Genomic DNA, 14,969 nt, shown 5'->3' with positions numbered 1-14,969 from the left:
TACTAATTCATATTACACTGGTTTTGCCGTCCCTTCCCTTTTAGACCATGTTATCAGTATTTTTCTGTCTATCTCGAAGATCTGACTGGATGACAGACAAATCAGAAGGACCCCTAAGGCAAAAGCAGACTCCAAACATTATTCTCAAAACCTGTGCATGGTAAGAGATCAAGAAATCTCTCTCTCTCTGCCCATGGAAAAGGAGAATATGAAATGGAAGGTAGAGCCCCAGCTTCAACTGACCAACCTGCCCAGTAACCTCAGGTTAACGAGTTACAGTGTCTGTGCAATAAAGCACAAAGTCATTAAATCCATGTGATGCTAGGGGCAAGAACTCACATCATCAAAACTCCTGGAGGAAAATAGTCACTTTAATAAAGTTAACTTGGTAAAAAAAAACATAGAACATAAACTAGAAAAAAAAAGCTGTGGTGATGGAAATTAAAAGCACCAGTTCAAACACATCTCCCAATTGCAAATCTTGTATATAAATGCAAGAAATGATCAAACCTCAACCAACAGCTCATGCACTCACCTGTCCCAGATCTAAAGTGACATTGACTTCATTGTACTTCAAGCCCATAGAGAGGGGAGGACTTTGCCACCAGCGCTCTGTGCCATCAATTGCATTGGTTACTGGGTGAGCTTTACTGGGATCAGCAGCATTGCAATAATCACAAAATTGTCCCTAAAACACAATAAATTAAAAAGATGGTCTCAGTTGAAATCACATGCACTGCAAACACATGCTGTTGTTAACTGTCATTGTGAACTAGAGGATTGACTAACAATGAGGTTCAATTTTGTTTCTCTCTTTATATAGAGTAATTTTTAATGTATACATGATTCTCTTGGCAATTAAATTACACACTTGTACTCTGAAACACACTAAATTTTATGTTACAAACAAAAATTTCAGAAATCTCTTTAAAGAAACTACAATAAGTCTTTATTTATTAATGAAATCATTGATACTTTGGTGAAATTACCTATATTACATTTGCAGGGGTGTCCGCAGGAAATTAACAAAAAAAAAATTCTTAAAACTGGATTAAGACCAACACACAATTATCCTCAATTCTCCTAAAAGATCATGAAGTATCCACATATGTACGTAGCCTGGTACTAATAAAATCATTTAAAATACTCTATCTGTTACTTGGCTATAAGCTTGCTGTTACAATTTTATAATACTGCTTTCATTTTTTTAATGCTGTTATAAAACATTCTGAATCAGAGACTTCTGAACAATATGTAATCATAGAAAATGCAATGGATCCTACAGAATGTTCATTTAAGTTTCCTTTAAAGAATCCCATTGTACCTTCATTTGCAGAAGTTACCACCCAATTTCCAGTCCAGAACTAAAGCCACACCCTGCAGATGCCCTGATAATCTCTCTAAAGCTTTTTGTACTCTTCTGTACAATAATCATAGAATCATAGAATGGTTAGGGTTGGAAGGGACCTTCAAAGGTCATCTAGTCCAACCTCCCTGCAAGGAGCAGGGACATCCCTGACTACATCAGGTTGCTCAGAGCCTCATCCAGCCTGGCCTTGAACATTTCCAGGGATGGGGCATCCACCACCTCTCTGGGCAACCTGTTCCAGTGTTCTACAACCCTCAGTGTAAAAAATTTTTTTCCTAATATCTAATCTAAATCTACCTCCCTCTATTTTAAAAACGCTACCCCTCATCCTGTCACAACAGGCCCTACTGAACAGTCTCTCCCCATCTTTCTTGTATGCTCCCTTGAGGTACTCGAAGACCGCTATCAGGTCTCCCCGGAGCCTCCTCTTCTCCAGGCTGAACAGCCCCAACTCTCTCAGCCTGTCTTCATAGGAAAGGTGCTCCAGCCCTCTGATCATCTTCTTGGCCCTCCTCTGGACTCCCTCCAACTGGTCCACATCCTTCTTATATTGGGGGCTCCAGAGCTGGATGCAGTACTCCAGGTGGGGTCTCACCAGGGCAGAGTAGAGGGGCAAAATCATCTCCCTTGACCTGCTGGCCACACCCCGCTTGATGCAGCCCAGGATGCGGTTGGCCTTCTGGGCCGCAAAGGCGCATTGCCTGCTCATGTTGAGCTTCTCGTCCACCAGCACTCCCAAGTCCCTCTCCTCAGGGCTCCTCTCGATCCATTCTCCGCCCAGCCTGTATTTGTGCCTGGGATTGCCACGACCCAGGTGCAGGACCTTCCACTTGGCCTGATTGAACTTCATGAGGTTGGCACAGGCCCACCTCTCCAGCCTGTCAAGGTCATAATGATGAATAAACGTCAGGAAAGTTAATTGTCTTTCTATTTGGTCTTGGCTTGCCCCACAAGCAGTATTTTTATCTTCAAGAAACTGCATTTTACATTCTACTAAGATTAGTGCTGAAGTATTTATTGTACCTAGTTATTAAGGGGTCTTTTTAGTGTCCCATTCACTTCTTACTCCAGTCGCTGGGTGGAGGTAATCAATGACAATGCTAAATTGTGCCAGGCACAGATCTTTGTAGAATCACAACAGAAAAATGACATTTTCATTAAACGGCAGTACCCTTGTAATGGTTACTTCAGTCAGACAGTTGTTTAACCCATTCAGCCCGTGAGGTCCTGACACTGTGTTGCACCCATGTTTCAAATAAGGTAACAGGTGCAGCATCCGCTTTATCAGCTAAGCATATTTTCATCAAAAAGATGTGACAAATCTTTTGTTCTTTCCACAACCTGTGTTGCCCGGCATGAAGTATATTCCTACCTTTCAAGCATCAACAGAACTCCATATAACTGCCCATCATTTTTCTTGTCGCTGCTGTCAGACTAACCAGTGTAAAGCAACTGGAGCAATGATACTTCCCCACTTTTAACAGAGGAATAACGTTAAGGCTCTCACATTCTTGCTGACCACAGTCTTGCAAGCTTGGTGAGTTTAAGATGTTTATCTCTAGCAGAATTTGTTTAACGTCTGCCATAGTTACTAATGGATTGGAAACTACTTCATCATTCTCATATGATACAAATACACCATCTTGCATCTTTCAAATACAAAATACAGATGCTTACTGAATATTTCGGCATTAGTAGTAATAATTTCTGCATCTAGCAATGGTTCCATCCTCATCCTGCTCTTCTGGAAAGGCCAGAATGTGATATTGTTTCCAGAAGACATGGCTATCATTAGCTCTTCTGATTCAGCACTGCAGGTGTCAACCTGGCTGAGGGTTAACTCTTCAGAATTCAAAGAGTTGTTTAGAGACTTACTAAATCCTCACATAAATAGGCTGGTTAACTATGTTTGGGGTCATGTTATAGTACGGTTCTCCTCTAGCTCTGTTAGAGAAGATGGTTTGGCTGATTTTTGTACAAACAGCAATAAGCTGCTGGATTCAGATTCAGTTTGCTGCAGCAGACACATCAGCCAGCTACAGGCAATGTTGCCAGTTTCTGCAGTGAGGACAAAGAACATCGTGTCACTATCTGCAAAATCAACACACTGAGAAATCAGTCTATGTACCAACAACTGCAGTTACCACCACATCAGAGCATCTTTCCCAACAAATGCATGCAACAGTACAAGTTTTATAACGTGTATGAAACATGGTCTTTAGATCTAAATTCACGTTCGCAATAATTAGGCGGGAAATACACAGGAAACAGTTGCTGCTACAGCAGTTTCAGCTCTGATCTGGAAACAGCCTCGAAGAAAGGCTGAATGAGCAGAAAACAATGAGGAGTATTAAATCTAAGTGTTACATTCACATGCACCTAAGTGATTTCAGTATACCAGAACACTTGATCCGAACTTAAGATACAGTCTTTTTCTTTTTGGGCACATAATTAAAAGAATTACATTGCAACAGCTGGAGTTTCAGTTATTTAAAGTACATTCCAGCAATCCTGCCAAGAAGGCAGCAAAACAAAAAATGAAAGAAAAGAAATTACTGGGCAGAGCAGCCTTCCCTGCTTCCCACTGGCAGGATCTCAGGCACGCCACGCTCAGCCTGTCTGCTACAGGACACGTCTCCATTCCAGGAGACTGGGCCTCGAGACTTTCTTTGATTTTGGCTGCAGTTCACCAGGCAGGCAGGTGTGCATTTTCTGGTGACCTTGTTACCCTCCTCTCCCCTGGTTCTCCCGAGTGGAGGAGAAAACTGGAACTGCATGAAGGAGTTTGCTGAAATATGCCAGTGTGGACCAGAGACACCCAGGGATGAAAGTGTCTCACCTGTAAGTTACAGAAAGCGACAACAATAAAGGATTTGTTCAGTATTTAGTACCCGGCAGTTCTGCACCCACTGGCAGGGCAGGACAGGTATGCAGTTAAACTTTAATTCACACGCGCGCACCACTGTGAACAGATTGGGAGACAAAACCAGGCATGTCATTTATCTATCAGGTGCTGAAATATCTCACACTGCAGTGCATCTCACTCAGCATTGTTCTTATTAAGTCTTTGTCCCACTCACCAATAAGGGAAACGTACTGCTTTCCACAGCACATGTCCAGCACTGCCTTAAGAGCCTTGGTTGAGCCGCCCACAAAGGGACTGTCCGCCCCACCGATCACCCCGTGGAACAGCTTTAAAAGACCTCCAAACGCTCTTTCTGGATTTGCTGGGTACTACAGGCTTCATAAAAGACACAGAATCAAATGACAGGCTGAACGAGAGAGGCCAATGGTAGAGCAGTGAAAATGAAGCTGGGGGCTGCTCTTCCTCTCTTTGCCTTATTTTCAGTGCTTGGGACAGCACTGGCGACCGAGCTGTCTGCTCTCTTCATCAGAATGAGGATCACCCTCCACATCTTCTTTTCAATTTCTCTGCTCATAGAGCAACAGCCGCAATCCAGCCTTGTAGAGACCCCAAAAGTGATTGACTCAAGTGTACAACATTGCTTTAACTTGACTGGCCTGACGTGGTGGCTATTACACCTATCACTTTATGCAAAAGCTGCATGACCTTCCCTCAGACTCTTCAGAAACAACACGTGAATACTTACGCTGATTTTAAAACCTTGTATGTAAGCTCAGCTTCTCTAAGAGTTTAATGTACTTTTCTCAAATTTCCCACAAAAGAAGAGATTGTCTTATTTACAGCATCTTTTAACTTGTGAGGTGGAGTGGCATGATAATACATACATTGTGCTGCTATCGCATTTTCTGTGGATGGATTTACCTGGCCTTCTGAAAGAATTTCCAACCCTTCTTGAACCACAACTACAGGTAAACCACAGAAGTATTCATGTTATGTATCTCAACGAGGCTTTGTTAAAACTGAAGAGAGATGCTGCTGTATCGGCGCTTACACAAACACTATAAGAGGCATAACAAGCTTCCTTGTGCCAGGGCTGAGCCATCAGTAGTCTTTCTGGGAACTTGAATCAGGCATGAACCATAATTGCCCTCCAATCTAGGACCTGTAAGGCAAATATTTAACAAGAGGAATTCCCCCCTTTCTACCCTCTTCCTATATACATATAGCCTCCTATATACATTTCCAGTTGGGTGTTAGTATATAAAGGGAACAATTACAAAAACCATCAATGGCAACATGCATCATGCAACAGGCTTCGTTCTGCTGGCTTGACATGTTTATCTGATGTTTGCTTGCCTGATTTTTGTTATACAGTGATTTCTGACATTCCAAGGCACATTAGTATGAGATCTCACTGCACAGTAGGTTACAGTATGTTGCTGAGAGATTATTTGGCTTGCTATTCACCTGGTGACATGGTCATTTCAGGGAACTTTAAACATGAGTGTTGCGTTCTGTATAGAGGGATGGATGCCTAAACTTCAGAGGTATACTAGAAACAGAGGACCAAGCAGTTCCCTGGTCATCACAACCTTTTTTTGTAACCTTAGTTTAAGCACGTAATGCCTGTGACACTGTTTTCCTACTAGTAAAACTGTGTATTACTCAATAAGCATCTCCAAAGCACTTTGAGCTTCCTATGATGGAGGGCACTACCCAGATCTCTCAGTAAACTGAGATTTCACCGTGAGGCAGGGATGCACAGCAGAGAGAAGTTGAGGGCACAGCACACAGCTGGCTGTGGCTGCCTAATGAACTGCAAGGGCAGGCTGCACGATGGTGCACACTCCCTCCTGGCACATGACAAGAAGAACATATGCTGCACCTACTTGATCCTCTCTTCCTCTCTTGAGCATCTGTCCCCATTAAAAAATGAGAAGAAAAACTTCCTTATCCATTGCAACCTCTTCTGAAACCAGATATTAAGGGTTATTTCACTATTAAAACATACAAACACCTCATAAAGTTTCAGAACATGATCCCTTCTTCCAAGATGCTAAATATTTACTTGCATTCTTTCTGCATTGCCTGGAGTCTGAAAGTGGACCTTAAAGCTTTTGAAATCCCTTTCAAATTGCACCTTCCTTCTGGCTCTCTTTTCCTCTCACTGAGAGAGAATACAAATAAAATAACTTCGGAAGGTCTGTGGCTTTAGGAAAGTCCCGCCTTTGACAAAGTTCTGATCAAACTGATACTGAGCATCCACCGCGGCACATCACAGAGTTTGGCACATTCGTTATTCCTTCCTTGCCCTCCAACAGACATGTTCATACAAGTTTCTACCAAAGGAAAAATATATTTCTATTAACCCTTCGCCAGAAGTTTTGCCGTTTATCGTAGTCTTTCTTGCGACTGGCACAAAATGCGTGGAACAATCTTACGCTATGGCAGGAGAGACTGTCCCCATCCTCGCTGCCCTGTGCGCTTACACTCCCTGTCAGGGTCCCACGGACTCCCTGGCCTCCTCCCACAAGCAATGCCAGCCTGCCTCACCTTCAGCGCCTGTAAAATCCCACAAAGCCAACCTGGCTAAAACCAGACCCCTCCTCTCGCCGCCCCACCCCCCCCACCCCCCCCGGGAAGATGCCCCCTCTCCACCGTTACCAGTGCAGGACGTCCCCATCCACTCCCCCTCACCAAGGCTCACAGTGGGAGGGGATCGCGGAACCCCGACCCTCTCTCCCGCCCCACAGGGCGGCCCGGTTACCTGGATGGCTCGGCCCAGGGGGGCGGCGGCCGGCCCCCCCACCAACTTGCAGTACAGCTCCGGCCGCCCCTCGCCGCAGGTGGCCGTCGTCCAGATGCTGGCAGCCGCCGCCAGGTTGAAGTACGGCGGGTGGAGGCTGAGCCCCATCCCGCGGGAGCCGGCGGGCTCCGGTTGCGCGGAGCAGAGGGTGAGGAGCGGCGAGAGGAGGAGCGCACAGACGAACGGGGAGCCCGGCGCCGCGGCCATCCTGCGCCGGGCTCTGGCCCTCGCCTCCCCCGGGGCGGCCCCTATAGCTGCGGTGGGCGGGCGGGCCGGGCGGAGGGGGGGCGGCGAGAGGAGGAGGAGGAGGAGGCGGGGGGCTGCCCCGCACCTCCCTTCCCGCCCGCCGTGCGCGGGATTAGGGTGGAGCGGGGCGCGTCCCCTCAGGGCCCCAGGTGCGCGGGCCCGCCGAGAGGTGACACCCTGACAGCCCCCCCCCCCCCGCCCCCCCCGCGCCACCCCACGGTTCAGCTGGAGCTTTCTGGGCCTCCCCCCTCAGCACTACGCGGCTGAATATTTTTAACGGAAATCTCGGAGCATCCCTCCTCGTAAGCCCTGGCCTGTCTTGTCACACACGGGCAGCAAAATGAAGGTGTCGCAGCTTCCTCCTCTCGCAGGCCCGGTCTCCGCGCCCTGCTTCTAGCTGCAGGTGCTCGGGGAGACACCGGGCACGGGTATGCCGCGGAGCTCCTCTTTGCCGAGGTCAGTGCTGTGAGGCTGCTGGAAACCCTGCAGCCCACGCCGCTCCGCGCTGCAGTGCGCGGCCTGCGCTCTCAGCTCCTTGTGAAACGGGTGATCCAGCTTATCCAGGGCAGACAACGAACCTCCTGTCTGTTCGAAGGTATTTGGCTTTGGATAAGGGAGAAGCTGGAGGGGAGGTTGGGGAGGGAGAAGGAGGCCTAAGAACCGTGTCAGCTGTATGAGGAGTTGCACTGCCTAACGGCACTGCTATCCTGGGTTTTGTACCTGTCCGCATTTCCAACCCCATATGCACTCACACATCAAATCATAGAATAGTTTGGGTTGGAAAAGAACTTGAAAGGTCATCTCGTCCAACCCACCCTGCAATGAGCAACATCCAGTGCTCAGTTCTCTTAATAAAACTTGCCAGATTCAAGGACAAAGATATGGTTAGATACACATACCTCTAATATTTTAATAGTGATTCATGTAAGTGGCAAAGTATTTCATAACTTTATGAGGGCTTTGCTACATGCCGCACAACACTAGCAAGGGAGATCCCTGGTATACTGTTTCAGGAAGCACCAGCCGCAAGCTATTGATTTTGTCTGCAAGAAAATATCACCACCCTTGGTTCTGTGCCACTTTAGTGCACCATAGAGACGTATCTGTGGGAGACAATTTTTGTGTCCTCCATAGTAAAAGTTGGCTTTCATAAATGTAGCATGCTGCCAGTTCAAATACATCAGATTTGGCTTTTCTATCCATAAATGCTTGCAATTTCTAAAGCAGCTTAAAAATACTCTCCTTTTCCAATTGTGACATTGTGTAAAGGAAATTATCTTATTGCACATGTCCATCATGTCACTTCCTACAATAGTTTGTACTTCATTAAAAACTATGAGAGTTTTGAACACAAACAAGAACACCATCTTCAAATGTTCCATTAAACAAAATGCGGTGCTATCAGATAGGATATCCACTGCTCTTTTCAACCTATTTCTTGAAAACCTTTTAAGTCCTAAGTATATCCTGGAGTATATCAGTTTTTACAATTGCAGATCTGGAAGTATCTGATGTAAGTGGCCTTTAAGTCCAGAGCAAGCAAGCTCTTGCAAAGACCTGCGTGTCCATTAACTTGCTGATTGTCCTTGTCCTCTTTATTGTTAGAGGAATTAAATCAAATTGATTAAAAGCTGAGCAGAGCATGTTCCTGATAGAAAAGAAACATTTGGGTCCTTTAAGGGAAATACATTATAAAGTACAATTTTGAGAGGAACTGATGAAGATTACAATTATGAAGATTACAAAATCATCACAATCTCTTCCTGAATAGTCAGATTATCTCCAGGCTGGGCATTCAGTTAGCAATCCCTGAAAGATGTTGCTTCTGTATATATCCAACAAGCCGTGAAAGATTTTCTCCTCTTCAACCAGAAAGAAATTTTTGTCTTGCACAACACTTGGGGAAATTAATTTATTCCAGTAGCCTTGTACATTCCTGCAGATTGGACTCCAGTGGTGGGATTGCCGATTTTAATGACAAGGCATCTTTTGCTATGAATGCTTCAAATTCACATAACTGCAAAAGAAATACCCTTTAGTTAGCTTGGACACACTTCTTGCACAGAGCCCTGCCTGTACATGTGTGGGGACTGTAAGCCGCACTTCTGTATTTTGAGGTTTGAAATCTTCTGCACCTCTGTCCCTGGTCTCCAAAATAAACACTTGGGAAGGGTTTTCTGAGAAGCTTAAGCCTAGAATAAGAACAAGCAGAGCATAAATCAGGTGCTTCAAATACATGTGATGAAGCTTTTAAAAAATCACAGAATGTACTGCAACAGTATAGAAAATCAGTGCCTAAACTAAGAATTTGAGATGGAGACCTAAATCCTGTGTCTACTAGAATCTGCTCCAAATTTTCTTTGACTGCACTTGTGTAGAGTAGTACCTGAGAAATTTTTCTGGCATAGTTTTGCAGATAGTTCAGGTAAGGAATCGAGCTTCAGGAGGTCCTTTGCAATCTCACTTTAAAGACAGGATTCTTGTAAGCTGTCGGGTAGGTTGCACAGTACAATAGGCAACCCTTGCTCATAAGAGATGTCCTTCCTCAAAGAGGGTGTATCAGTGAATTTATTGGGAAGTATGGCATGAGAAGTATGGCTTACGTGAGGAAGAACTTAATACTTTAGTAAAATAATGACATGTTCTTGGATCTGGTTTCCTAAAAGTTAAAAACAGGGATGAAACTTCGCAAACATTCAGAAAATTAGCCTATCAGATAGAAAATGAGAAGAAGAAATCTTCCTGTTGCCTCCCTCATAAAATTATGTGCATTTTGCTTAATGTATAACTAAATTAAAAAAAAAATTGCCCTTCTGTGTAATTTTTCTGTCCTTTTGTTAAACACTTATGCCAAACAAACTTTTTTTTAAAATCCAATGTGTTTTCTAGAAATGGAGAGTAAATTGCCACCTTTTTTATTTTCTTGAAAAATCTCTAGAGATACCTAAAGATATGGGCAGTTTTTAGGAAAAATGTTATGAGAGCTTTGCCTTTGGCTCAAAGCAGTTGGGAAAAAAATGCATATAGCAGCATTCCCAACACGGGTACTCAATAAATTGATTTCTATACTAAGTCTAAGTGACCAAAAATTTTAAGCAGACACCCTGGAGCTATGTAAAGCCAGAGTGAATCATGTATGTGAGGAAGGAGACAGGAGGTGTATATGTGGAGATGATAGAGTGGTCTCTCACTAGCAGATGGAGATTATCTAGCAGATTGGTCCTCCTGTTCCGATAGCATTCTGCAGGCTGCAGTATGACCACGGGCAGGCACAAGTCTAGCCTGGCTTCTGCGAGGCTTTAGGCCCACAGGAAGGAAGCATTGAGTAATGAGAAGAGCAGAGTGATAATTTTTTTTTTTTTTAATGCAGCTCTCCATGTTTATAAACTCCATATCTCTCTCTTTTTAAAAAACCTACTTTAAACCAAATCCAAAGCCAGCAGAAACTCGCAGAAAAGCACTTACTGACTTTGTTGAGCTTCAGTTCACCCTATCTAACTTAGAACATCATTCTGTGAAAAGGTCAGTATCAATAATTCATATGATGAGACTTCATCTTCCCCTCATGTGATCTTTTGTTGTAATTACAGGTTCCAAAAACATAGATAGGAATTTATTAGCTGGCAGTTCTCAGCAATCAACATTTATAAGACAGTGATCCTCTGCAGAAAACACTCTTTTCCATCTACCTGCCCTTTTTTCCTCCCAGTAAATCCCCTCCTCCCTTTTCCTTCAGTCTTTATAAGGTTTGCTTTCCTTGTTTCTTCCTGTCTGCAAGGAATAGACTTTGTTACTTGAAGATGTCGAGTGCTTTATTGAATAAATGTAAACAATAGAAAGTGTTTCCGGATCTGCATTATTTTAACATAAACATATCATGTTACCTTAGTAGGCATTTACACTACTATGATTATAGATCATTCTTTGTGTTTGTGGTTTTGGAAGGTGTTCCATTAAGAATGGATTTTAAATTTCAAGTCAAGAATGTTTGCTCCAAAATAGCCTTACTGATATATTTTCTCTGTTTCAGATATGTGCAGTATAGCACATCTCATCTCATACTGCCATTTCATAACGTATTTAGGACTTGGCATATTCCACTCATTAACCAGAAACTTGCAGTGAAAATGAGATCATAAAAAATAGTCTCAGTGAGTAATAATAGTGGTAAGACGTAGCTCCTACTCAATATGATAGATTAAAGGAAGGGGAAAGTGACATCAAATAACCCAGAACTTAAGAGACAGCAAAATGGAGACAGACTGGGCCTATAGCGATAAGACAAGGGGTAATGGTTTTAAACTAAAAGAGGGTAGATTTAGACTAGTCATAAGGAAATTTTTTTTTTTTATGATGAAGCTAGTGAAGCACTGGAACAGGTTGCCCAGAGAGGTGGTGGATGCCCCATCCCTGGAGATGTTCAAGGTCAGGCTGGGTGGGGCTCTGAGCAACCTGATCTGGTTGAAGATGTCCCTGCTTACTGCAGGGGGGTTGGACTAGATGACGTTTAAAGGTCCCTTCCAACCCAAACCATGCTATGATTCTATGATTCTATGAAAACTAGCACGGATGAGGAGTTGTGAACTGTGCTATGTGAGCTGCACAGCAGGCCAGTGGAAAAGGTAGGAACAAAACCTGTGATTCCTGTGCAGGTACCACATTCACCATCCTACATTGCCACTCTGGGTGATGCAGGAATTCCTTGAGATAATAATGAACCAGTACGCTAGCAGGTAGCTAGAAAGTCTCTCAGATTAGATAGATCTGAGCCTCTACATGCAGTTGTGCATCTTGTCTCCCCAGAAAAATTTCTTATCCGGTATTTATGTAGAAGGTACTCCTAAAGATATAGTCTGTGGAAGAGTCTTCCTGCAAAGTACTGGAGCTCTTTTCATTCTTTCAAAATTATAATCAATTAAGCACATCTGTAGCATACAATGTAAATACCCAACAAGAACATTTCAAGCTCAGATTAGGCTCCCTGCTTTTTATCAAGGAAATAAGGCATTTATCACTTCCTGTCATAAATGCTTATGCATTATTATTATTCTGTTTGTGTCTATAAGTAAACTTTCATTAGTTTTCCTATAAGCTTTTTATAGTACATCTAGGCTAAAATAAGGTTACTTGCACACTGTCTGATTTAATAGCAAAATGGTGCAGTGTACATTTATGTGCTGCCAAATCCTACATCTTCACTGCATTTCATCAGGAAAGATGCATTCTGTCAAGGTCATTTTGGTGTCTGCTTTTCTCATGAAATATCTTTTTCATCTTGCAGAAATTTCTTGTACCACAGTATTTGAGAACCCTACCATATAACTTTGAAAAAGATAAATTATTCTGTTTATAATTGGAATACTGAGGCACACAGAAGCTATGACCAAGGTCTAAAATGTTTAGATGCCTGCAGTGCTTATTGAAATCCAGAACTCAATTACTGAGAACTTCACTTTTGTCCTGCCCTTGTGTTTGATTTCTTTTTTCTTCTTTCTTTCACCTGTTTCTTTCTCGATGTACACAGTAGGATGGTGCCATCATTCTTCATCTTTTTCTGAATGCCCTTGTACTGTGCCTACTAGATCTTATTATCCATCCAATTAGAGCCTCTCTTATTCTCTGTCCTATCACCTTACATGATTCAGGTATCCCAGTTGATGCTGTCTGAGCTTTTTCATTATTGGTTGTCTGCATAATGTTGCTGTACCACGTAACTGTGCTTGTTGCATAGTAGTTTAGTAGCTACCATTTTACATGGCATCCCTAGATCTGTCTTTTCTTCTGCCAGCCAGAAATCTCATGTGCTACATTTCTCCTGCACATTCTGCTTCCTAAGTTTACATGACACATTCTTATAATAGAAAACCACTATGAATTCTCTCACTTTCCAAGGGCTCTCAAGGTAAATTGCAACATCTGCAGCTACATTCTCATTATAGCTCAGTCCTAAACCATTACAGTCTTGTATAGACTTAAAATAGTACCATCTAATTTGACTAGTTTCTCATGATCTTTCTAAGTGAAGCATCTCATCTATTTTGGCTGACTCAAACCATCATCTTGTATAAAGTATGTCTTGATTGTTCTAGATATTTCATCTTTGTCTTTGTGGCATAACATAGCAGGAAAAGTTAATGAAAGACTTTTCCTTAACCCTCTGCATCAGGCCAGTCATTACATTTCTGAATAGAGATAGGCTAAGTCGTGATCCCAGATGTAAGAGGGGACTTGCTCCCTGAACTGCCTCTCAGTACTTCTGTGCTCCTCTAATGCATGATGTCTGCATGCATGCTTTTGGCAGACTGCACAACTGATAACAAACTACGTTAGAGCCTATTCCAAGTCCATGACATGTTAAGTGCAATTTTTTATATCTTTTAGGTTCACTTGAAATGTTCTAGCTACAAACTTACTAGTGAGCACTCATTACTTGATGGAATTGTGGACAAAAAACTTTAAAATGTCTATGTGGCTGATGTGAGACTTAGCTTTGGTATTTCACACCCTTTTATTGCAGAGAAGTACTAAGCTAGAAGAGGAGGGAAACTGAATGTTTGGTACCTTAAAACACCTTCCCCATTTAGAAGAAGGCAAATTTCTTTTCCAAGCCAAAAACATGAGTCACCATCAGTTGCCAGTGTGTAGAAGTCATGCCAGTACCTCTCAGTCTTGATCTTTGTATGTTTGCTCTCTGAATACACTAGGGACTAGGGCAACCCTGGAACTGAGACACAACTTCTTTGCCATCCAGTTCCAAAGAATAAGTCAAGAGGAACACACTGCAGCTAAAGGTACAGCTAATTTAAGAATCCCTAAGTAAATACACTTGAGCTGAAGGAACTTCCTAATGGGCAAAGCTCACTTTATTGTTTTGCTTCTTAATGGATTTCCTTTTTATTCTTGGCTTTTTGTCCCTTTTTATAGACTTGCTCGTGGACTTAAAGTTCAAAAAGAAGAAAACAAGTCTTGGTTGTATAATGCCTGATTCTTTGCACAGAAGCATGTGCTCCTTTTTATCAGTATGCGATGACTTGTTAGCCAAACTTGGAGAAAAATAAAAACCACTCTCAGATTTTTCACATTGTGTCTCTTTTATTTGCTGCCATTGGTGCTATTATTGCTGCTTTTGCCATCATAATCAGGAAAACCAGCTATGCACAGACTCGCTGCCATGGTACACTGAGCAGCTCCTTATGGAAACCACTTCTTTGTAAACTGCTTTTATTAACAGGCTTCCAAAAGATTGGTTAGATTAAATTGGCATCTGAATTTTGTAGTTAGATGCTTATTTCTCTGCAAGAATTTTCTATAATCTGATCTCTGTTAATAAGAGAGTGCTTCTTCTGGGATCTATTTCAAACAGAGTTTTTGTATTTTTAGTAGTGTTGCTGTCACAAATGTAGACACTGCCTCAGGTTTTGTTGAAGATTTACTAGAGCTTACTCAGCTCTAGCCTGACCACAGTCTCATCAAGTTCTTAAGTTTTAAATAAACTTTATGTTTAAATGTGGTAGGAAGCCAGATCTTCAGCAGTATAAATTGAGGGGACTCCAGTGTTGTATCTGTTTATTCCAGCTGAGGATTAGGCAATAAATGTGAATAAGAATTCAAACAGATGCAGTTCAACAACATTAGGATTTACTTATTGTTGGTTTTGGAAGTCAAAAAAGATAGTAAATTTA

At 42.6% G+C, this 14,969-nt stretch overlaps 1 protein-coding gene and 1 long non-coding RNA gene across 2 annotated transcripts in view; one reads left to right on the top strand and one right to left on the bottom strand.

Moving 5' to 3' along the window:
* Nucleotides 1–7,248, bottom strand: part of LAMA3 (laminin subunit alpha 3) — a 121,083-nt gene extending 113,835 nt beyond the window's left edge. The window contains exons 1-2 of the mRNA XM_086742264.1: nucleotides 7,003–7,248; nucleotides 536–688 (exon numbers count right to left, since the gene is read on the bottom strand). Of these exons, the coding sequence (XP_086598390.1) occupies nucleotides 536–688; nucleotides 7,003–7,248 (399 nt within the window). The remainder of the gene's footprint in view (nucleotides 1–535; nucleotides 689–7,002) is intronic.
* On the top strand, nucleotides 7,074–14,366 carry LOC147601753 (uncharacterized). Its single transcript, XR_015257843.1, has 3 exons — nucleotides 7,074–7,189; nucleotides 13,992–14,078; nucleotides 14,212–14,366. It is a non-coding gene; the product is annotated as an uncharacterized LOC147601753 (long non-coding RNA).
* Nucleotides 14,367–14,969: the final 603 nt, after the last annotated feature.

The sequence above is a fragment of the Chlamydotis macqueenii genome, chromosome 2, assembly GCF_036417535.1.
Source record: "Chlamydotis macqueenii isolate bChlMac1 chromosome 2, bChlMac1.mat, whole genome shotgun sequence".
Taxonomy (NCBI): domain Eukaryota; kingdom Metazoa; phylum Chordata; class Aves; order Otidiformes; family Otididae; genus Chlamydotis; species Chlamydotis macqueenii.
Note: the sequence above shows the minus strand (reverse complement) of the source record. Positions and strands in the feature narration are given on the sequence as shown.